Source organism: Chenopodium album, chromosome 23 (assembly GCF_948465745.1).
Source record: "Chenopodium album chromosome 23, dcCheAlbu1.1, whole genome shotgun sequence".
Classification (NCBI taxonomy): domain Eukaryota; kingdom Viridiplantae; phylum Streptophyta; class Magnoliopsida; order Caryophyllales; family Amaranthaceae; genus Chenopodium; species Chenopodium album.
Genome location: NC_137856.1, coordinates 33,033,659 through 33,057,102, shown reverse-complemented (window position 1 = coordinate 33,057,102; position 23,444 = coordinate 33,033,659). Strand labels below are relative to the sequence as shown.

Sequence of the window (23,444 nt, the reverse complement as noted above, 5' to 3'; positions counted from 1 at the left end):
CACACACATCCTCACAAAATGGCAAAGCCGAGCGTATGATTCGTACACTTAATAATATTAAGCGTACAATTCTTTTTCATGCGTCTCTCCCCCCTTCGTATTGGTTTTATGCTCTTGAAACGGCCACTTATCTCTTAAATATTTTGCCAACAAAAGCCCTTAAACACAATACTCCTGCTTTAGCCTTGTTTGGAAAAACTCCTTCATATGATCATATCCGTGTCTTTGGGTGCCTCTGTTTTCCTAATTTATCTGCTACAGCTCCACATAAATTAGCTCCTAGATCTACGCCATGTGTGTTCTTGGGTTATCCTATCGACCATAGAGGGTATAGATGTCTTGATCTCACCACCAATAAAATAATCATATCGCGTCATGTCACCTTTGATGAAGCAACTTTCCCGTTCCGAAATTTAGCTCATTATCGTAGCAAAGATTATGATTTTTTAGGTGATGACTCTCCCTCACCTCACTTGCTGCACCCTTCTCTCCATAGCACGCAAAACCCAAGCCCAAACACACCTCAACCACAAAATGGCCCAACACCATCTGTCAGCCCACAAACCGGAGCAATGGGCCCAGCAGCCCCTGTCCGCCCACTCAGCCCACCTACCTTGCAGCCCAACTCCCCTGGCAGCCCAGCTGCACCTGTCCAACAGGCTACTCCGCAGGCAGGCTGCGGCAGCCAAACGTCAGCCGCGGGTAGCCTGCGGACCCCACTGCCCACACCCACCTCGGCCGCCAACGCCACCACACCCACCAGTGCTTACACCCCGCCACCTATGCGTGGCATTTTGCCCATACAACCCACTCGACCACCACCTCCCTCTCCCCGAGTCACCCGTAGTCAACGGGGAATTTTTAAGCCAAACCCGAAATATTGTAACCTCACCGTTCAACCTTCGGGTCCCCATCATCATAAATCACCACTTCCAAAGTCCTATAAACAAGCTTTAAATGACCATAATTGGAATGCGGCGATGAATGATGAATATAGTGCTTTAATTAAAACAGGGACATGGGAATTAGTGCCTAGGCCTGCGGGGGTGAATGTTGTTAACTGTATGTGGCTCTTTAAGCATAAATACAAGTCTAATGGTGACCTTGAGAGGCACAAAGCTCGTCTTGTATGTGATGGCAGGTCGCAGGAAATTGGTGTAGATTGTGATGAGACTTTCAGTCCGGTAGTTAAACCGGCCACTATTCGCACTGTTCTCAGTTTAGCTATGGCTAAAAAGTGGTCGATACATCAATTAGATGTCAAAAATGCATTTTTACATGGTGACCTGCAGGAAACTGTTTATATGCACCAACCTCCGGGTTTTATTGATCAGAAAGCACCCACTCATGTTTGTCGACTCCGCAGGGCTCTCTATGGTTTGAAGCAAGCTCCAAGAGCTTGGTACCAACGCTTTGCAAATTTTCTCATCAAATTGGGTTTTGTCATCTCTCAGAGTGACAACTCTCTGTTTATTTTTCGGCAGGGTGATGAAATGGCATATTTGCTTCTATATGTTGATGATATTGTATTAACTACCTCTTCTGACAAGTTGCGTGCAGGGATCATATCTCAGTTGCAAACTGAGTTCCCTATGACTGATTTGGGTCCATTGAGTTATTTTTTAGGGATAGCGGTAACCCGTACTCCCTCTTATTTGCTACTTTCACAGGAAAAGTATGCACAGGAGATTTTAGAGCGTGCAGGTATGGGCTCATGTAAACCTGCAGCTACTCCAGTTGACACTAAGTCAAAACTTAGTGCAGATGCAGGACCACCATTTCGGGATCCGACTTTGTATCGCAGTTTAGCAGGTGCTCTCCAGTACCTCACTTTCACTAGGCCGGATATTGCCTATGCGGTACAACAGGTGTGTCTTTTTATGCATGATCCTCGGGAACCTCACTTTGAGGCTTTGAAACGCATTCTGCGTTATATTCAGGGTACCATTGATCACGGCTTACATTTATATCCGACTGTTTCTCATCGACTTATTACTTACACTGACGCTGACTGGGGAGGTTGTCCCGATACCCGACGTTCCACATCGGGCTATTGTTGTTTCCTTGGGGACAACCTCGTGTCTTGGTCATCTAAGCGTCAGCATACTTTGTCTAAGTCGAGTGCAGAAGCGGAATATCGAGGCGTCGCGAATGTTGTCTCAGAGGCATGTTGGCTTCGTAATCTTTTACTTGAGTTACATTGTCCTCTACGGCAGGCTACTATTGTTTATTGTGATAATGTCAGTGCAATCTACCTTTCTGGCAACCCGGTACAGCACCAACGCACAAAACATGTGGAGATGGATATTCATTTTGTTCGAGAAAAGGTTGCTTTGGGGCAAGTTCGGGTTTTGCATGTTCCTACTAGATATCAGTTTGCAGACATTTTCACCAAAGGCCTACCACGAGATTTATTTCTGGAATTTAGGTCCAGTCTTAGCGTACGCCCTCCTCCCGCTACGACTGCGGGGGTGTGATAGATATTATAGGATTATTATAATATTTGTCGCAGAGTAGGATATATTTGTATATTTTTGTGATATAGTTTGTATTCTTATCGTACTAGGTTTCCTAACGAGATTAGGACTAGTATTGTAACACTATATATATTATTCAATGGTACACACTCCAACCCAAGGAGTTTTCCCGAAATCTAACATGGTATCGGAGCCAGCGTGACACAAAGGTCACGGGTTCGAATCTCATCCGCCCCTCCTTCAAAGTGGAATTAATTCGCACCAGGTATGGGTGGGCCTGTGTTGCATCCACATTTCAAGCCCAAAGGGCCTTTCATGTGAGGGGGAGTGATAGATTATAAAACATATTCTTGGACCTCAACCATAAGCTTAAGCTTTTGGTTGAGTTGGTCCATTAACATAAAAGTATATATACATACGTTAATTATGGGAGCTTTTTTCCACCAAATTGAGCCTCTACCATCAATAACTCCTGGTCCTTCTACAAAGAGATTATCAATTGATTCAAAATGTAGCCAATTATTGTCTTCACATTTGTCCCACTCATCAATGCTGCCGGGTGCTACAATATTACCCTGGATCTGTCATATTCATAAACCTCGTACGATATATTAGTAATTCGGAGTACTATCATACTACTTTCACCTAAATATAGTCACATTACTGGTTCGAATTATATTTTAGGTAAAGAAGTGAGAAAGTAATTTGGCATGGCTAGTAATATTTAAAAAAATAGGCATTCAAATTATTCACCTCGATGTGAGTACTGGTAGATTTGCAAGGGCCCTTAAAAGCAATTGATTTGATTAAGAATGTCTTTCCTTGTGGTACGACTAGGGTTGTACTATCACCATTAGCATTGCATGTATCTATCCATGCTTTTACAAATGCCTGTAAAATAAATCATAAGGATAGGATGTAACATATGTTAATAATGGAAAAAGATACAAATTGTACGTGTATGGTCCAAAAAGTTTTTTAAAAAAATGTATGAAAATTATACTTGAGTATCATCTTGTTGTCCATCTCCTTTTGCTCCATAATCCAACACATTGAAGGTAGATGAACTATTTTGTGCATTCGTAACACTTATGCCAAGCAAGCTAGTTGCAATGTATGCAACAATGAAGAGAACAAGGTGATAGTCCTATCAAACACAGTAAGACATTAGAAAAAGCATCAAGCATATAACAAATACGCGGTATTCCTATAAGTTACTCATAAATCATTGATTTTATAGCATGTAATAGAATGGGAGTTAAACGAAAAAAGATCCAAATTACATGAAACTCACCATTTAATTACACAAACAAGAAGTTAAATTATAATAGTTTGAGTAGTGTAAATTTCCTTAGCTTGCTTCTAAACCATATATTTATACATGACAAACAGTACTAACAGTACCTCAAATTGTTTATATAACATGCTTATCATCTAGTCTAATGTGATATTGATCTTACATAATCAACATTATGTCACATAATATCTCCTCAAATTATTGGTGGCTTGGGTATGATTATTTTCTAAATCTAGTCTAATGTGATATTGAAAAAGTCAACTATTTACCTTGAATATAACAATAGAGAATCATTAGTGTATCAAGATTACTATCTTGATTCATGTTTAGTAACAATTCTGTGGTCTTGTTAGCTGTATTATATATCCAAATTTCGAGATTATATCCAAAATTCATCTGAACTTGTAGATATTAATCTCAATAATGTATTATGTTAGAAATAAAATCCATGTTTGTGTGATATGGTTTGATGATCTTTCCAATTTAAATCTAGCTGATACCATAGTATTATCTGTTTCAATTTTCTTTCTACTTTGGAATTATAATTCTTTGTATTTGTTAAATTGTTAGTCATGGTACGTATTCATTTGCAATACTATGGGCATATCATATGAATGGAGGGAAAATTGTGATATTTTATTCTATCAAAATTTGAATCTATTTTATTTGTAATGTTTAATCATTATTTTTAGTTGCGGATCTAGGAATTTTAAGCAGGGGTAGGGTAGCGCTGAACAATAAAAAAAATAAAATAAAATGAGAGCCTTTTGGAAAAAAAATATAATAAAAAAATAAAAATAAATAAAAAAAATTAAACAAATAATTGTATGTATGCAAAAGTACCTAAAAGACCAGTTTCTATATGTAAATGGTCTCTTTTAAAAGAGAATTTAAGAGACCTGGTTTTATAAATAAAATAAAAAATAAAAAATAAAGCCAAGACGATGTTTGCAGTGAAGTGGGCTCAATGTATGCTGGGTTCATTGGGCTTTATTTTCTTTTCATTTGGGCCAAGTTGTTGAACAACAAATCAACAATATTTAAAACAGGCACGTATATCATGGGAAAAAAAAGGTGAAAATTTTGATAGGTAATAGGTTGTTCGATTTGTTCGGCTATATTTTTATTTTTTAAATTATTTTTTATTTTTTATTTTTTTTTGAAGGCAAGCGATTTGTTCCACTAAAAGAGATCAAATTTGCAACTATTTCAATTTATGAGATAATGAGAGGTAGAACTTGCAGCATACCTTCTTGTCACGCAATAAAAGAGGATTAAAGAATGTAAAGGCGCAAATACATTAAAATAATTTCAATTTTGATATGAGATATGAATTGGGATACTAAAGTTTAAATTATTAGCATGTCAAGAGATAATGTTACAAGTGTTTTGAAATAAAAAGGAACATCAACTTGATAACTAACAAAATTAGATCATCAAGAATATTGTTTGAATATTTATCTTTTAACTTGATGTACGATACACGAAAGACGGGATAAAAGTAATATTCAGTAACAAAAAGTCAATTGAGATTTTCAACCTTTTTTTATATACAAAGTTAAAATTAGATTTTATCGTAGTAGTTTGAGAGTTTAGGTAGTAAAAGACATGTGACATAAAATCTCGATAATTACACTAAGGTGACCTAAGGTTTCAACATCATGCCTTTTTAAAAAAATCAAATATCAGTCATTGGTGATTTTATTTATTTAATTGAATATTTGTCTCTTTTAATTTGTTTTAAACGCTAATACTTTGTATAATTTATCAAAAACTATAATGAAAAAGTCATCTTTACCCTCCATTATTTGGCCATTTTATTTCTTCTTCTTCTTCTTTTTTTTTTTTTTTTTTTTTGGAGACAACATTCTCAATTTGTTTATCCTTAAACAAAGCATCTAGCAATTCGATTCCTTTGTATGTAACTTGTGAGTTGATTATTCGTGTGTAGGGAGTATTGTATTGTATTAATGTTGATTTCAAACAATAAGTTCCACAAAAATAAAATAAAATAAAGGTTCTCTAGGTTAGATGTCTATAGATTTCATAAAGTTCACAGATTCACAATAATTCTGTTTCTGGAAGCCCACCTTTTTCATGTTCTTTCTATTTTTCAGCATATGTTCCAAATAAAAGATCATAGGTTTCTGGAAGCCCCTTTCAATATACTCCTTGTATTTAATTAATTAATTAGTTCTTCATACTATATTAGCAAGATATTTATTATTTTTTGTTTGTTTTTATGAAAAAAGCTTGCGATTAAGGGCTTTTTGAAAATTAATTATAGAAACTTAGCTTCCTTGATTTACATTGGACTTGTTCTGTTCACATGCATCTAGTTGCAACTTTAATTGTTATTTTTTAAAAAGAAAGTAGATTTAGAGAAAGCTAATATATATTTTGAAAAAAAAAAGTATTGAGACATATTAATAAATGATCATATATGATATGCAATATCATCTTTTAATCACTAACTAGTGAGTAGCCCAGGCGTTGTCACAGGTGGCTATTTTTGTAATCATGCAATTGAGATTTTTTTTAAAGGATCGGATTTTGAAGTTTGAAATCGACATTATTGAATTTTTTTTTTTTTTAATAATTCAATCACGTGGTTTATACTTATGTATATTTCTTTTTTCATATTAATAAGATGTTTGATGATGGGCTGAGATGGTTAAATAACTAACTTTGTTATAAATGGTTGGGTGTTCGAATCCTCTCATCAATAGATGTTGGGTAGGTGATGTGGCATCATAAAGTGTTTGTGAGAAGTGACGTGACGTAATTTAAAAGGATTTACGTACCATGCACATTGACGTTTTTGTAAACACCGTTTAATATATTAGTATAGATGGTGGTTATATAAAAGTTCGTGAATAGAGCAAAATTCAAAATGTTACAACAAAAAAATGAACGATGGAAATACTTAGTGAATGAAAGTATCCCAAACCATAATTATGGATGGAATCGGATCCCACAATTCGCTTTGATATCATGTTTAGTTAAGTCCTTTGTAGTTTGAATTTGTTTTATCATTGTAGAATCTCAGTGATGGCATAACTGAAGTTCATGATGAGTGGGTGCATTAAGAATCATATCTCTTTGTAATGGATGAAAGAATATTTTTGAAAATTATTAGAACTTTCCATACATACAACATAGACAAGAACAAAAAAAAAAAAGATAAAAGGTAGAAACATGACAAGAATATGAACACGAGTTTAATGAATTTCGTATCCTGTGATTTTACCCGAATTTTGAATGTGTATGTCATGTACCTAAAATTAAAGCACCTAGAACGATGGTCCTGGTGGTACAAGGATTATACACTTGAGTATGAGGAGATACGGACACCCACATATTAAATATATTGAATTGCTCCCTAGATCATCTTTTAATAATTTGTCAATATATGATTTGCAATAATATTTTGTCAATTTATAATACCTTATCACAATTACATTGCAACTTCTAAACTTTTCACTTGAGAAAACACGAGAGGCACACAAACTTATAATTCCCCTTTTTCTCAATAAAATTAGTATATACGGAGTACATTTTTTACAGGTAGTACTTTGTTCATTGTGATTGTAATTTTAAATTACTTGGTTGTGACTTGTACTTTTGGTAACTTCAGACTATATGTTGTTGTATTAGGTCATTTTTCACTTTCTTCTTTCCATTCCAAGAAAAATAAGTTAAGACAAGTTTTTAATAAATTCGAGTTCACATTTGGATAAAAAATATGGATTAACCAGAATTGGATACATCATACAGTACATTATGTCAATTTGCAATGTTTTTCTGTGACAAGCCATAACTAAACTGGTCCAAATGGAGCCCCCTTACAGTTGTACTCCATAAATACATTTCTGGAACCATCATAACGGTCCATAATAAATAATGTTCTATCAAGTGTAGGCAAAATTACAAACCATCTCCAAAAGAATTTGGGTTTAGCAGCACCACACAGTATGTAGTACTCACCAATTGACTTGGTCTCAAATATTGACTTAAAATGTTGACCCGATATGACTATATAACATCAATCGGACATGAAATAAGTGGTTAATGTTGAACATTTTTTTTACCCATTTATAGTATTTAATATACTAGCATAATAGGATCATCTAAACATGATTTTATATAGAAACATAACAAAGTGGGCATAAATATTAATAAAAAAAATTTTATGGTCAAATATTTCTTAATATTATTATAACTTAAGGGCATTTTGTGATTTACTGAACTGAGCTGTACTAAATTGAACTAATTGAACTGAACTAAACTGATTGGAACTGAACTAAACTGTTTATGAGAGAAGAAAATTAGAAACTGAACTAAACTGATTGGAGCTGAACTGAATTAAATTGAACTTAAGCTGAACATAACACCCTAAATGAGTTGATACCCACGGTAAATCGTTTAATTGAATAGATTGGGATAGCATCAAGAATTTTACGAGATCAATTAATCATATACAATATAGGCGGGATGAATGTCAAACTCCTTAACTAAAGTGACATGTCTAACACGAGCACAAACACAAATTTGTTACAACCTGACCTGTTTAACAGCTCTACTTAATTATATTATCACGATGTTACCTCGGCCGTAGCATAACATAATTTGTGGTGTAGTTTAAGTAAAATTCTGGAAGGAAATTCCACACGTGTGACAACGAACACATAACTAACTCTAGTCTCCTTACCCTGTCCCACAAAAGGCCAAAATTAAGAATTATAATTGGTTAATTAGATTAGAAGCAGAGACCAAAACATACACCAAAAGAATTGAAGACTTCTTTTTATATTTCAAAGCCATCACCTTGACTCTTCCACTTTAACTCATCCAGGTGCATTGGACTCATTTTTAAAGTCTTCAAATTTGACGAAACTTGTTATCAAACGTGCCACCATTTCTAATCTATAGTTTTTATGTGGACCGTAGGATGTTACAACTGGCGAAACTTGGACCATCTATTTTGCCAACCTAAGATGTACTTTTTTACTGCTTTTCATACACCTTATATATAACTTGTACTCACTTCACTAACACTTAAGTCATTATATTTTCATGCTATATAGCATAAAAACAACATATATACACATAATACAATATACACTATACTTTTTTTTTCTTAGGAGTGTAACGTTAAAAGTTAAGAAGGAAAAATGGAGGATGATCATAAAGATTGTGGAGGAGGAGAGGTTAAGTATAGAGGTGTAAGGAAGCGTCCATGGGGGAAGTACGCGGCTGAAATCCGTGACTCGACTAGGCATGGTGCACGAGTTTGGCTTGGTACGTTTAACACGGCTGAGGAAGCTGCTAGGGCGTATGATCGAGCTGCTTATAACATGAGAGGTCATTTGGCTATACTTAATTTTCCTAGTGAGTATAACCTGCCTCGCGGTGGTTCTTCCTCTAGGGGAGGTTCTTCCTCATCATCTTCTTCAACGAGGAATAATGTTGGGCAAGATAGGGGTAAGGAAGTTTTTGAATTTGAGTATTATGATGATAAGCTGCTCGAAGAGCTTCTCGATTATGATAATAATAAGGGTGGAAGACAATGAAGCTACATGTATAGCGGATGATTTGATTTCAAGCTCTACAAAAACTTCGAACGAGCATGTTCGAGTTTGGACAATGTGTCCTTGCATTTATAACTAATTTCATAATGTAACATCCTTTCTTCATTCTCTTCCTCTACAATCGGCCTCACTCCTCCGTAAGGCTACATCGTTCTTTCTTGAGAACTTTAATTTGTGTTTGTTGATGATCATTGATTAATCTAATAACTTTTACGACTACTTTTGTGTATGATATGATTTTCTCAATATGCATTTCTATGTATATGGTATTATATTTACGATTGTCTACATTTATTTGACACAATATGTATTTTTAGGTGTAATGAACTGTTTGTGAAATGACTTGTAACAAATTAGGATTAATGTCGTTTCCAAAAAAAAAAAAAAAAAAAAGAAAAAGAATTATGATTAATTTTGTTCTATATCAAATTATATGGATGATAGCAATTAGCAACCATTTCTTAATTTAAGCAACTAGTTTACTAAAATTCAAATTTAAATGATTTTATTACAACCAAGTCAAAATGGACTTAAATTGCAATGTGGTGCATTTTCTTTGCTATGATATAGTGGTCGAATTTGGTGGTAGACACATAGAAGAAAATTCAAACTAATTTTCTATCGTCTAAAATATTCTTCTTTTTTGTGGCATATAAGTTATAAGATAGGGTGATGTGCAAATAATAACCAATGATAAAAATAGGTAACTTTATAGTAGTATTTCATACGAAATATTTCATATTTGCATTCCATTGGTGCATTGGTGCAAGCATCAATGAAAAATGAAGAAGATAGAGATATGTCGGCCCATTTTTGCAAAAAAGCCCGTCGATCGGTTCATTTTGACGGCCTTATTCCTTAGTCTCCAGGTAACATCATATCACTAGATCACTTACTTCACATCACTCTCATCAATAAGCCTTCTTTTTATTTATTTATTTATATATATTTTTTTTAATATAAATTAGATGATCTATTACCTCCAACTCTGAGACCCACCCTATTTAAAAAAAGAAAAATAAATCATACTCCCCTCATCTCTAAAAAGAACACTATTTCGATTTTTATTTACTCACTGTCACAACATACGTGTTTAAGTTAATGTTATGTTTAGGTAGACTTCTTTAGTGATTCGATACATTTAAATGAATAAATTAATGAATAGCAGAGTGGGTGAAGCTAATGAGGGATAATTTTAATATTTTGGGTGAGAGAAAAAATAATGAAGAATCAATTTAAGTAGGTTTAGTAGGGGTAATAAACAACAACAAATAACTTTTTAACTGTAGTTATTTGAAATATGTCTACTAAATTATTTTAATATAATTGGTTCATTTTTTAACAATATGTAATAAAGTGTAATTGAGAGAGAAACAATCTAATAATACTCCGTAGTAATAATTTCACTTCAAGTAAAAAGTGTTGCAACTTTTGCAAGTACTTCGTATTTAGAAGAAGAAAGGGTTTTTCTTGTATGGAATTATTTCCTTCTATCTTTATCAGAATATTAGATATGTGGTCTATGCTTAATTAGAAAGAGTGCAACTTATCTTTCAAAAAAAAGAAAAAAAAAAAAAGAAAAAAAAAAGAGTGCAACTTAAAAGACATTATGCTATGTAATATTACCGTACCATAAGTTTGAAATTCTTAGAGATTATAGTGAAATTCCTAACGACGTTGTGGAATTGTGTCGTACGTTCATTTGCCGCTGATGTTGCTAGCTTGGATTATGTTTTATTCTCCAAATTTCCAATTGTGTTGGATTCTTTGCTGGATTGATTAGTGTGTGATTAAACATGTTTAGCTGTAAGTCAAATGAAAAGTTCTACTTATCTTCGTCTTTCTTGTATCTTGGCTTGTAGCACAGTATAAATGTTCTTTTCATCTTAATTATAAAATTTAACCAACGGACTCACGTGAGATCGGACTCACGTGAGACCGGGCTCAATAACAAAAGTCCAATAAAAAGGCACGGGCTAACTAAACCCGATCGTGAGGCCCGCGACACCAAAAACATGATAGTGGACTCACGTGAGTCCGTCTCACCCAAAACTTTACCAAAATCTAATGAGTATTACCCTTAATTTTTATTTTAATTATACATTATTGTAAAATTACAATAACATGGGAGAAGTGTATTGTTGATTGATCCCTTGAATTAAGACTTAAAACACATTAAGGTTTGACAACTAGATGTCAAGCTTAGGCATATCTTATAATTGAAATTTCTCTTACTTTGGGCGAGAATTGAATATAATTCAACTAATATCCTAACCTTGAGTCTAAATATATTACAAACATCCTATGCCTTTTAAAGTAGATCACTTTATCTATACACATGTCAATGCATAACTTCGACTATTAATATCAAAACCATAAAATGTTGATATAAACTAATCTAATAATGGTTTACATAATAAAGGAAAAAACTATGTGGGCTGTATATAAGAAGCTAAAAGTGAAAAAATTAGACATTATATAAACATTTATATGCAGCCCTACATTACCCTATAATAAATTTACATTTATATATTATTAATAATACTCAATCAAAATTAGCACTTTGTTCGTAGATGAATAATAATGAATAATGTTTGCATAAAAAAAAATAATAATGAATAATGTAAAAGTTAAAGTAACATATAAAAAAAGTAATAAAAAAAAAAATTGTACTATTATAATCACCAACTTATTGACTTGTGAGATGCGGATTTACAGGGTAGATGATTATATGTAAGTATGGGCTCTTTACCATTAAGAAAATTAAAGGCCCAAATAAAATAGCAATTCAGGATAGCTGCAGCCCATACTCCTCCAAAATGGCTAAAAACAACTATGTCTGTCTCATGGTTGCCCTAACCCATATTCAAACTAACCCTAAGATAGTCCAATTTTATTTATTTTTTTATTTTGTTTTTTTGACAAGAAATAGTCCAAATTATTACTTGTAGTAAGATTTACAAGATAGTCTTAATTATGAAATTTGCTTTTTTTTTTTTTTTTAAATTTTTTTTTATGTAGAATTATGAAATTTGCTCTAATGATTCTACTCCATATTTGTTGTCATATTTGTGCAAAATGGTGCGACTTCTATTTTCATTTTTCATTATCAATACGATATTTGATACTCGTAACATTTAACATATACCAATTTATAAACTAATCACTACGTCTTATTAATCACAATATTTTGAACTACGTCTTATTCTTGTTTTTGAATCTTAGCTTGTTTCTTCACTCTACATTAAGAATTTTAACAAGCCATCTAGGAGGTGCACAGTGCACTCTCTTTTGCTGCCTTGTGGCTTACTTCCAAGAGAAGGAGATCGATCGAATGACTATGTAATCATGGCAACAATATTTTCATAATCCGAAATGAATATGTCTACAACAAGACGCATAAATAACTTCTATTCGGACAATTTGATCAACGCCATCTTAGCAAGTTGTTTTTTCAGCTTCTCCAACTTTTGTCAAGCAATAGCAAGAAATACATAGTATTAGGAAGGTAAATAATATTAAACAAATTTACAAAAATATATATAGTTATAGTATTTTGGTTATCTTGAAATACTGCTTTGATTCTATTCCAAGTCTTCCATTTTTTTACAATCGAATTGAGCCGCTTTCACATACCATCGGACATTTGTATCGATATGATGTAGAACTTTACATTTCATTATTTCAAGAAAGACAATGAGTCTGGGATTGATTTTCATCATTCCCTTGTGGCTCTCTAAACACATTTATTTAAATAAGGGTCTGTTCACATTTACTTAAATTCAGTTCAGCTCCTAATTGCCCTCTCTCATAAAATATTCATTTCAGCTCAATTCAGTTCAGCTCCAATCAGTTCAGTTCAGCTCAATTCAGTAAATGTGAACAAACCCTAAATCTTAATGTAAAATTATAACTTATGTAATGTAAACGAGTTTTGGGTAAAACTAGTTAAACTTGGTACTTGATTAATTTGATTAAATGGCATCCACATAATTTAAGACTTTGAAAATTTTGTCTCTATAAAAGTCTCAATTTATCTATAATTTAAAGGGCATATAAATTATAAAATACCTAGTTATTAGTCTATAAGTTGTGATGAATCAATAACAATTCTATTGATATTATTGATGAGTTACAACTAGCTCTTGTAAATCTTTTGATACGTACGATCATACAATATGTAGAATTATGTAAACTCACGGCTTGACTTTCATTAATCGGGGCCAAAACATATATACAACTCTTATTCCTAGTGTTACCATAATTAGGTTACTAGAGATAAGGAAACAATATAAAAGATAGAAACAAATATATTCTACCAAAATATATCCTCAATACCCCCCCTCAAGTTGGAGCACTAGGATCATAAGTGCCCAACTTGGACAAAATATTATCAAACTGTGTCTTCCCAAGAGCCTTTGTGAAAATGTCGGCCAACTGAGTAGTCGTAGGAACGTAGGAAGGAGAAATCAACCCGTCTGTAATTGCATCTCGCACAAAATGACAATCAACTTCAATATGTTTGGTCCTTTCATGAAAGACCGGATTCTTTGCAATGTGCAAAGCAGATTGACTATCGCAGAATAACTTGATAGCCTTAGGATGATGCACACCCAAGCTTAGCAACAAACCCTTAAGCCACTTTAGCTCACAAGTAACCGCCAACATAGATCTATACTCGGCATCACAAGAGGATGTCGCAACAGTTGGTTGCTTTTTAGTCTTCCAAGAAATAGGAGAATGACCTAAAAACACCAACCAACCTGTGATAGAACGACGAGTTAGAGGACAAGCCGCCCAATCCGAATCACACCAACCCTCCAAGGTAAGGTCACTAGTAGCACTCAACAAAATACCCTGGCCCGGGGTACCTTTCAAATAACGAACAACTCGAAGAGCTGCTTCCCAATGCTCAATGCGCGGCTCTTTCATAAACTGAGACAAAATATGAACGGAGTATGCTAGATCAGGTCTAGTTACCCCTAGATAAATCAAACGACCAACCAACCTACGATACGCCTCCGGATCCTCAAGAAAAGCACCTGTGGCACGACTGAGCTTGTGATTTTGCTCCATGGGAAAACCACTCGGCTTTGCCCCTAACAAACCTGCTTCAGAAATAATGTCCAACGTATATTTTCTTTGACACAGAAATAAACCTGAACCACTACGAGCAACTTCGATGCCCAAAAAATATTTCAAAGGACCTAGATCCTTCATCTTGAAACAATCACTGAGATAAGCCTTGAAACCAACTAATGCAGCGGAATGATTACCAGAAATAATAAGATCATCTACATACACTAAGACATTAATTTGAACGGTGCCTCTAGTGTACGTAAAAAGGGAATAATCAGAGTAAGATTGAATGAAACCATACCCTTTCAAAGCCGTAGTTAGTTTTGCAAACCAACACCTCGGTGCCTGCTTCAACCCGTACAAGGACTTGTCCAAGCGACATACTAATTTAGGATCCTCACTTTCAAACCCAGGAGGCAGTTTCATGTATACCTCCTCATCAAGATCACCATGCAAGAAAGCATTATGCACATCCATTTGATGAAGTTCCCAATTCTTTGATGCTGCAATTGCAAGAAAAGCCCGAACTGTTGTCATCTTCGCAACTGGAGCAAACGTTTCACCATAATCTATGCCTTCCTGCTGATGATTACCAAAAACAACCAAACGAGATTTAAGTCGTTCAATATCACCATTAGACAAATATTTTGTCTTAAACACCCATTGACTCCCTAGTGCACGTTTACCGGGGGGAAGGTGCACTAAGGTCCATGTACCATTATTTTCCAAAGCCCGTATTTCCTCTTGCATAGATTTTCTCCAACCTTCATGTTTCATGGCCTCTTTAAAAGATTTCGGATCATGACCACCAACAATAGCTGCCAGAAACTTACAATAATTCACAGAAAATTTGTCACAATTTATATAATGTGCTAGAGGATAAGGAGTACCTGAAGGAGCATTGGAAGACGGAGTAGAGGGACCCGGATTGTTAGCAAAAACGGAGTGAGTCACAAAATCTCGATGGCGAACATTGGGGAATTTTTCTCGAAACCCACGCCCCAAGGGCTGCTCTGTTTCCCTTGCATCACTGCCATGTTCAACACGGCTTTGGGGCTGCTGAACCACGCCAGCAGAGCTGCCAGCAGCTTGGTCCGCAGCCAGGTTGTGGTCACAGCCCTCTGGCCGCGGCCTGGCTGCGGTGGAGTATGCCGCAAGCTGCTGGCTGGGCTGCTGTGCCGAGGGTGCTGCACCCGTAGCCCCCCCTGTGGGTCAGCCGTAGCATGGCTACCCGCAGGGTCTTGATCACCCAACACCCGAGCCTCATGTTGCACCACACTAGCCCCATTACCATCACATTGCTCAAATTCAACAAAATCATCATGAACTTCATATTGAGACGCAAATTCATGAGGCTCAATGTTAACATCCTTCGGAGTAGCAAATGGAAAAACATCCTCAATAAATTTAACATCTCGTGACACAAAAAAAACTTTAGATTCAAGATCATACAAACGCCACCCTTTCTTCCCAAAAGGATAGCCCACAAAAATACACTTCCGACTTCTACTAGCACAAACTTATCTCCATTTGTTTTCTGATTATGAGCAAAACATAAGCATCCAAAGGTACGAATGGCATCAAACATGGGAGGTTTATCAAAAAGTATCTCAAAGGGAGTTTTATTTTGTAGCAATGGAGTAGGGGTACGATTTATTAGATGAGCCGCGGCAAGAACACACTCTCCCCAAAAATAAATAGGTGATTTAGCCTGGAATCTCAAGGCTCTCCCAACAGACAAAATGTGTTTATGTTTTCTCTCAACCCTCCCGTTTTGTTGCGGTGTACCCACACAAGAGGTTTGGAAAATAATACCCGTAGCATCAAAAAATTCACGCAAACAATTAAACTCCGTACCATTATCACTTTGCACAATATTTATAGATTGAGAAAATTGTCGTTCCACCATAGCAACAAACATAAAAACATACGAAAAACCTCCGTTTTATCATTCATTAAATAAATCCAAACGGCTCTAGAATAATCATCAACTATTGTCAAAAAATAACGAGCACCGCATGACGAAACATGTCTATACGGACCCCACAAATCACAATGAATTTTTTCAAAAATTCTAGATGCTTTAGTATCACTCAAAGGAAAACTATCTCTAGGATGCTTAGCACGCATACATACTTCACATCCTTTATCTAAACAAGCTTTATTACTAACTGTAGGAAGCAACTTAACTACTTTCTCGGAAGGATGACCCATACGACGATGCCACAACTCCAACTCTGAATTTGCAGCAAGAGCACTCACATGATGCACCAAGTCCGTTTTGCTAAAATAATACAATCCGTCCCTCCTAGTTCCCGTTCCAATCAGCTCCTTCGTTTGGTCCTGTATAGCACAAATATAAGAGTTAAATTGGACAGTACAATTAAGATCATCATTGAGTTGCGAAACAGAAATCAAATTACAATTCAGATTAGGAACATAGAGTACTCCGGTGAGAGTAATCTTGTCCGATAAACAAACAGAGCCAATAAGAGAAGCCGAAACCGTGTCTCCATTGGGCAAACCAACCGGACATTCAAAGCTTTTTGTATCAAAAAACCAATGTTTTTCTCCGGTGACATGATGAGTAGCTCCTGTGTCAATAATCCAAGAGGTATCATCAAACTTACCACTCAAACGATTATCGGAAAGAGTAACGTTACCCATCAATCCCGTAATCGCCTTCCATTGTTCACTAGAAAATAAACGACCCGAAGCAAAGGAACTTGTGTCATCCGAGCCCGAGCCACCTCCCGTGACTGCATTGGCCTTCACTGTACCACCACGACCACGACCAGCCGAGGGCTGCCCCCTCTGGCTGCCGGATGTATCTTCCGGCCACCCATGTTTATCATAGCACCTAATTTCTTCATGACCTCGCTTTTTACAGTAGCCACATATCTTATCGGACCAACACTTTGATGTTTCATGTCCAACCTTTGCACACTTGCCACAAACCGGCGGCTGCCGATCAGAAACACCACCACGGCCCCTCCCTGCACCTGTACAGACAGCGAAACCAAGAGCAGGGGCAGGGTCTTCATGTTGGCGAGAAATTCCCCGAACTTTCTCGTCTTGTGAGACCTGCTGGTACGCCCTGTTCAGCGAGGGCAACGGGTCTTGCGAGAGCAGAGTAGACCTTAAGGGAGCATAAAATTCAGAGTATAACCCGAGCAAAAATTGCTGGAGTCTGTCACTATCACGCCGATCAGTGTGTTGTCTACCCACATTACACGAGCACTTTCCACATTTACAAGCAATTAAGGGTTCGAGTTTTTCAAGTTCATCCCACAAAACAACCAATTTGCTATAATACACGGCTACAGTCATAGTCTTGGTTTGTTCGCAACGATTAATGTCAGATTTTAGCTGTTGAATTCTAGGGCCATTAACAAGACAAAAACGCTCGTGTAAATCATCCCACAATTTCTTAGCATCATCATAATGTGAAAGCATAGATTTTACCTCGGGATCAATTGTGTTCATGAGCCAAGAAACTAACATACAATGAATTGTAATCCAATCATCCTTCGTACACGGCGGTTCAAAGGAGGTGATACTACCATCAAGAAAACCAAACTTCCGGCGAGAACATAACGCTATACGCACGGCATGAGACCAATCATGAAAATTATTTAATTTGAGACGTTGAGAGGTAATGAAATCCCCGGGCCGATCTTGCGGTCCAAGGTAGAAAGGAGAGTTTGTTTCAATTTTTGTAGGTGGCGGTGGCGGTGTAGGAGGAGTGTCCCCCATCGTCGAATTTCACAGAAAAATTCAAGGCTGAAAACAGAGAAAAAAAAAAATTAACCTTGCTCCGATACCATGTAGAATTATGTAAACTCACGGCTTGACTTTCATTAATCGGGGCCAAAACATATATACAACTCTTATTCCTAGTGTTACCATAATTAGGTTACTAGAGATAAGGAAACAATATAAAAGATAGAAACAAATATATTCTACCAAAATATATCCTCAATACAATACGATGTTTGATAATAGCCTGGTGGAGGAGATAGAGTCTTCTATCATGATTCATTTCATTTGATCCTCTTATATTAAATAAAAATAATATACTTATCTTTATTCTTAGAAATCTCTAAGACATTATCATGCATTTTTGTGATATCATCTATCTTCTTATTTACACAAATTTGACGCCTAAAAATTGAGCGAATTTCAGTCTTTACTATCATAATATTTCAAGGGAAAAAAAAAGTAGTATGGGAACCAATGTGTATGTGCATAAAATCATATGGGTAAAATGGTCTTACCACGTGGGCATGTCTTTGTAGTGCAATTGATAAAATAAAATAGGCAGTTGGCACCAAATATTCGAAATCTTACCAAACTAGGAATTGTACCATTCTACTTTTGGTCACGGACATCTTCAACCAGCTTTGTGCAAATTAAATTTTTTGTATTATTTAGTTTTTAATTATTTATTTGATCATAAATCAAGAATTATTAGCTTCAAAATTGAAGTAATTTTTATTCTATTCTTATCCTGTCAACGGGTGGGCATAAACTTTATTTTGACTTCTAATTTTTCCTATTTGGTTATCTAATTAACGTCCAACCATTGACTTATTAAGTGTCTAAGATGCTCACTTTTTTTGGTTTGGATGATCGATATTTATGCATGAATCTTTATTTTTTATTTTTATTCATTGATTTATCAGAAAGAAAGCTGCAAGATTCTTAAGATTTGGGAATAATTTTCATGCTGTTAAGTTCCATCAGATCTTAACAAAAAAGTTTTATTTTATGAGTTTCCATTTATTCTGTTGGTTTGTAGTGTAATTTTGTTCTTGAATTAAATTTGAGGTCACGGTTAAAGACGATATTGATCATACCTTACATGATACTTTATTACTCGTATATGCAATTATGCAAATTGATTTACTCTTACTATCTCACATTTTAATTTTAATCACTAGTTTATGGACCCGGGCGATGCCCCAGATTTTTACATGAAACTGGTCATTAATATATGTTGTAATTTATGTTTAAATTTTCTTTGTAATTAAATTTTTTGTTCATATTGTCATTTGCTAGATATTAATATTTTGTATTCAATATATTACATAAAAAAATCACATAGCTCGTTGGTAAGACACTTAGTTGTGGAATTAGAGGTTGTGTGATCAAATCTTATGGTTAACATTTTTTTAATGACATATGATGAAAACAAATGGAAGGGAGAGCCACGTGGTGTTATGAGTAATTGCATGGGTGACGTGGCGTAGTGAGGGGAGCTTACATGGCACGTAAACGTTGTTAGAAACGTCTTTTAATAAATTAGTATAGATGTCCAACACTACAGAGTGGTCTTTAAATTTTCAATTTAGAAATGATAATTTCGTTACTCGTATAATTTCTGTACAAATTTCGTTCTCTTCACCAGCAAGCTAAGTTAGGGTTTCAATCAAATTGTACTTGGTCTAATGTCAATTAAGATTATTGTGAGATTCATCCTCAAGAACATTTTAGGAAGGGGTTTCCTTAAAATCTCAATAAGCCTAGTTTGCTAAGCTAGCATTGGAGGTCTAGATATAGGTGTAAAAATCTTCTAACATATATAGTCAATCTAAGGATTTATTTTTTATTTTTTTATTTATTTTTTGTGGTTATTTTGAAAGAAATATTTCGTATAAGCTCTTATTTCGTACAAGAGTGTATTTTCTTTTATTTTGAAATTGTGAACAATAATGTCATACGAGTATTAAATTGACAGTTAAGTGATCACTTTACATTTTAAATGCACGTATCTGACACCATGTAGAGATAATATTATGGTAGATATGAAAATTGATTCTTTGCACGAAAAGATATATATTTTTTTTCACTTTTTGTCCAAATCATGAAATCGAAAATTCTAGATTTGGTGTTATAAGTGAAATCTCCTTTTATTTATTTAAAAAAAAAAAAAAAACTTGATTAAAGGTCTGGTTGACAAAATTGATTCATTGTTTGTGCAAGGTTTTTTGATGAGAGATTTAAATTGACTATTGAGGGTTTACAAATTGCAATTGCTATTGTCTAAAGATTATAGTAAAGGTGTTGTTTGCAAATTGCTTGGTGTTAGTCAATTTGATTCTCCGAATATAGTATAGTAGGGTTGAACTTGTTTTGAAAAGTGGTCGTATGATCTTTAATTTTTTTTCTATTTTGTTTTTGTTTTTTTTTTTTTTTTTTTAAATAAAAAAATTCATGGTCTTATGATGTTGGGTCTTATACTCGATCTTATTGATGACTTGATTCATAGAGATGCATTTTTCATTGGCACATTTTTAACTTTAGAGCGAGAGTTTCATTTTTATCAATGTCAAAAAAAATCTTTTACTATTATTATTATTTGTGTGTTAAAATGAGCCTAGTTTTTGTTTAACTTAATTTTACTAAACGATTTTGTTAGTACTCCGTAGTAGTGATATAAGCGCCTAGCCTATCGGCACATCCAGACACTACGTAGACTCTTACCTAGCTAGATCCTTATTTGGCTAGCTATGTTATGTTGGGTATACTAGGATTCGAATTGAGTCTCGAATTAAACTTACTACTTAAGCTAACATATGACCAGACGACAAGTGAATGAAGTATCTCCCTAGCTTGCAAGTTGCAACACCAAACCTCCACCCATCCTCTCATTCCTCATTATAAGTTCACAATTCTCTCACTCACTCTTCCAACGTATGTACTTACGTACCGATAATAATCTTTTAAAATGAATAAGAAATAGAAAATGATTTATAGCTAGCTAAATTAATGGGAAGACAATTTCAATAAAGTTTATGAGGGGGTTAGTTAACTTTGACAATTCGTTGCTATTAAAAAGGACTAGCTGAAAGATATAGTTAGTGCATTTTTAGGCTTCATTTTATTTTCTTATTTGGTAGATAACATTCATAAATAACATATATACTTCGTATTTACTAAATTTAAATAAATTATGATTGTTCCCTGAAAAAAAAAAAAAACTACGAAGTATGATTGTTTGGAAAACTTAGCTTATAAAAATATAAAATAGTACAGTAGAACGATAGAAAATAAAAAACCCTAGCCTCCTCTCTCTCTCTTCTCTCTCCTAAAGTTTAGCCTCCATTGTCAATTTTGAAGGGGCTTCCATCAGATTTCACCGGTGGAAAGCCCCAATCTTTATTTTCTTTTAAGTTTTTAATTTTGTTTCTTAGGTTACAATAATGTCTCCCTCGAAAGAAAGGGTTTATCTCCTTCAAAAGACAAGGTTTTTTCGATCTCCTTCGAAAGATAAGGTTTTTCGGACTCCTTCGAAAGACAAGGTTTTATTTGTGCTTAATTTGGTCTCTGGTTGTGCGGGGCTACTATTGATTATGGCTTGGATTCGGGTTACGGAATCAACACAAGAATTTTCTTTCTCCCAAAATTACGAAGCGGCGACGGATCTAATCAAAAAGTTGTATGAGACAACGAACCGAGAATGTGCCGAATTGTTATATTTATGTATTTGGATTCTTAGCCCTTCCCCGATTTATTCTTGTTTGATTTTGTTAAATTCGTTTTCATTATCGTTAATTGTCAATTGTAGATGCCGTATGACTATTATTAATGAAATTTAATGTCCTTTAGACTTCTTTCAAAAAAAAAATAAAATAAAATAAAATAAAATAGTAGTCGGAAAGAAATGAGCAATATAAAATTATAACGTGAATAAATTTAAATTATTAATTATATAGTGTGCCACCTTATATATATCAGTTATATGTCACGACATGTGAGCTTGTACATGGACATTGATGGCAATAAAGCAAAAGACCATATCTTGTTGTAGTTGTCTTGTCTAGCAAACAACAACCCTATATCCTAGTGATACGATAAAAATACATAAATACGAGTATATTAGATGGAATCCTTAGTTTTAATTATAGCTCAAAATTTACGAAATTAGAACTAACACCTAATAATTCACTAATAAGTAATAACGAATTAACGACAATGGTTTTTTTGCTTTAACGTATGCAAATGAATTTCATCATCCTACATTATTTCATACCCTAAAAGGCTAAAACATGGTTGACTCTTCATAATTTCTTTGTTGTACTTGATAAAAAAACATATTTGATAAGTACATACATCAACCTAGCTTAGAATTTGCCAACGGCATTGATCTCTACTAGGTTGTTCTTGTAGTAATGAGTAGTACAATAATAGACCTAAAAAAAACATTAACTTTAATCATCTTCTTCTGATCTTCTAAGCATATCTTCCAAAACTTTGTTATCTAAGTACTCAAACTCAATCACTTGCCTCTCTTGCCAAGGTTGTCCGGATGTATTCCCCATCGACGAACCGCTCCCTCTATCAACCCTCCTTCCATTATTAACACCCAAAGTCGTCGAATCTGACGGTCGATTAGTACCAAAATATCTTGGTACGTTAGGAAGGTGAGGTATAGGGTCTAATTTCGCGTAATACTCATTTGGAAAATTCAACGTTGCAAGATGACCTCTTAACTTAAATGCGGCTTGATCATAGGCTCGAGCCGCTGCCTCAGCCGTGTCAAACGTCCCTAGCCACACTCGTTGCCCTTGCTTTGTCGGGTCACGAATCTCTGCCGCAAACTTACCCCATGGACGTCTTCGTACCCCCCGGTAACGGACGTCGTCTCCTCCCTCTTGTTGCTTCCCTCTAGATGTTCCTTCCATATCAACAAAGTCCTGTTTGTTTAGATGATATATATGTCGTCGAGAAGAATTAGTTTAAATTGACTTGAAATTATTGTAAGATTTTGTAGTGAAATAAGTGTCTTTATATAGTCAAATATTTTTGAGAATCTAGACAATTTTTGTGTAATGAAAAGGTCAAGTTGAAATCATGCGTTGACTAAAAAACTATAAAATTTATTCCAAAATACTTTTTCAACGAAGTTGGCCCATGATGTTGCAGCTAACTCGATAAGATTATGCTTAATTGGTTGTGTTTTCTCTTGGATTTGACATAAATATTTTCAAAAAGGAT

The 23,444-nt window shown here is 34.8% G+C and overlaps 2 protein-coding genes and 2 pseudogenes across 2 annotated transcripts; 1 reads left to right on the top strand and 3 right to left on the bottom strand.

Annotated features, from left to right (window-relative positions):
* Window positions 1-1,878: 1,878 nt before the first annotated feature.
* Window positions 1,879-6,587, bottom strand: LOC145607409 (polygalacturonase ADPG1-like). Its single transcript, XM_081663072.1, has 5 exons — window positions 6,579-6,587; window positions 3,481-3,624; window positions 3,231-3,368; window positions 2,938-3,058; window positions 1,879-1,925 (listed from the first exon to the last, which is right to left on the bottom strand). The coding sequence occupies exons 1-5, from the start codon at window positions 6,585-6,587 to the stop codon at window positions 1,879-1,881; spliced, it is 459 nt and encodes a 152-aa protein (XP_081519198.1).
* A 2,264-nt stretch (window positions 6,588-8,851) lies between these two features.
* Window positions 8,852-9,701, top strand: LOC145607832 (ethylene-responsive transcription factor ERF095 pseudogene; annotated as a pseudogene).
* Window positions 9,702-13,709: 4,008 nt separating this feature from the next.
* LOC145607408 (uncharacterized) lies at window positions 13,710-18,200 on the bottom strand. Its single transcript, XM_081663071.1, has 6 exons — window positions 16,661-18,200; window positions 15,676-15,858; window positions 15,335-15,631; window positions 14,973-15,262; window positions 14,594-14,876; window positions 13,710-14,473 (listed from the first exon to the last, which is right to left on the bottom strand). Exons 1-6 carry the CDS (start codon window positions 18,198-18,200, stop codon window positions 13,710-13,712), a joined length of 3,357 nt encoding a protein of 1,118 aa, XP_081519197.1.
* Window positions 18,201-22,448: 4,248 nt separating this feature from the next.
* On the bottom strand, window positions 22,449-23,189 carry LOC145609333 (ethylene-responsive transcription factor ERF098 pseudogene; annotated as a pseudogene).
* Window positions 23,190-23,444: the final 255 nt, after the last annotated feature.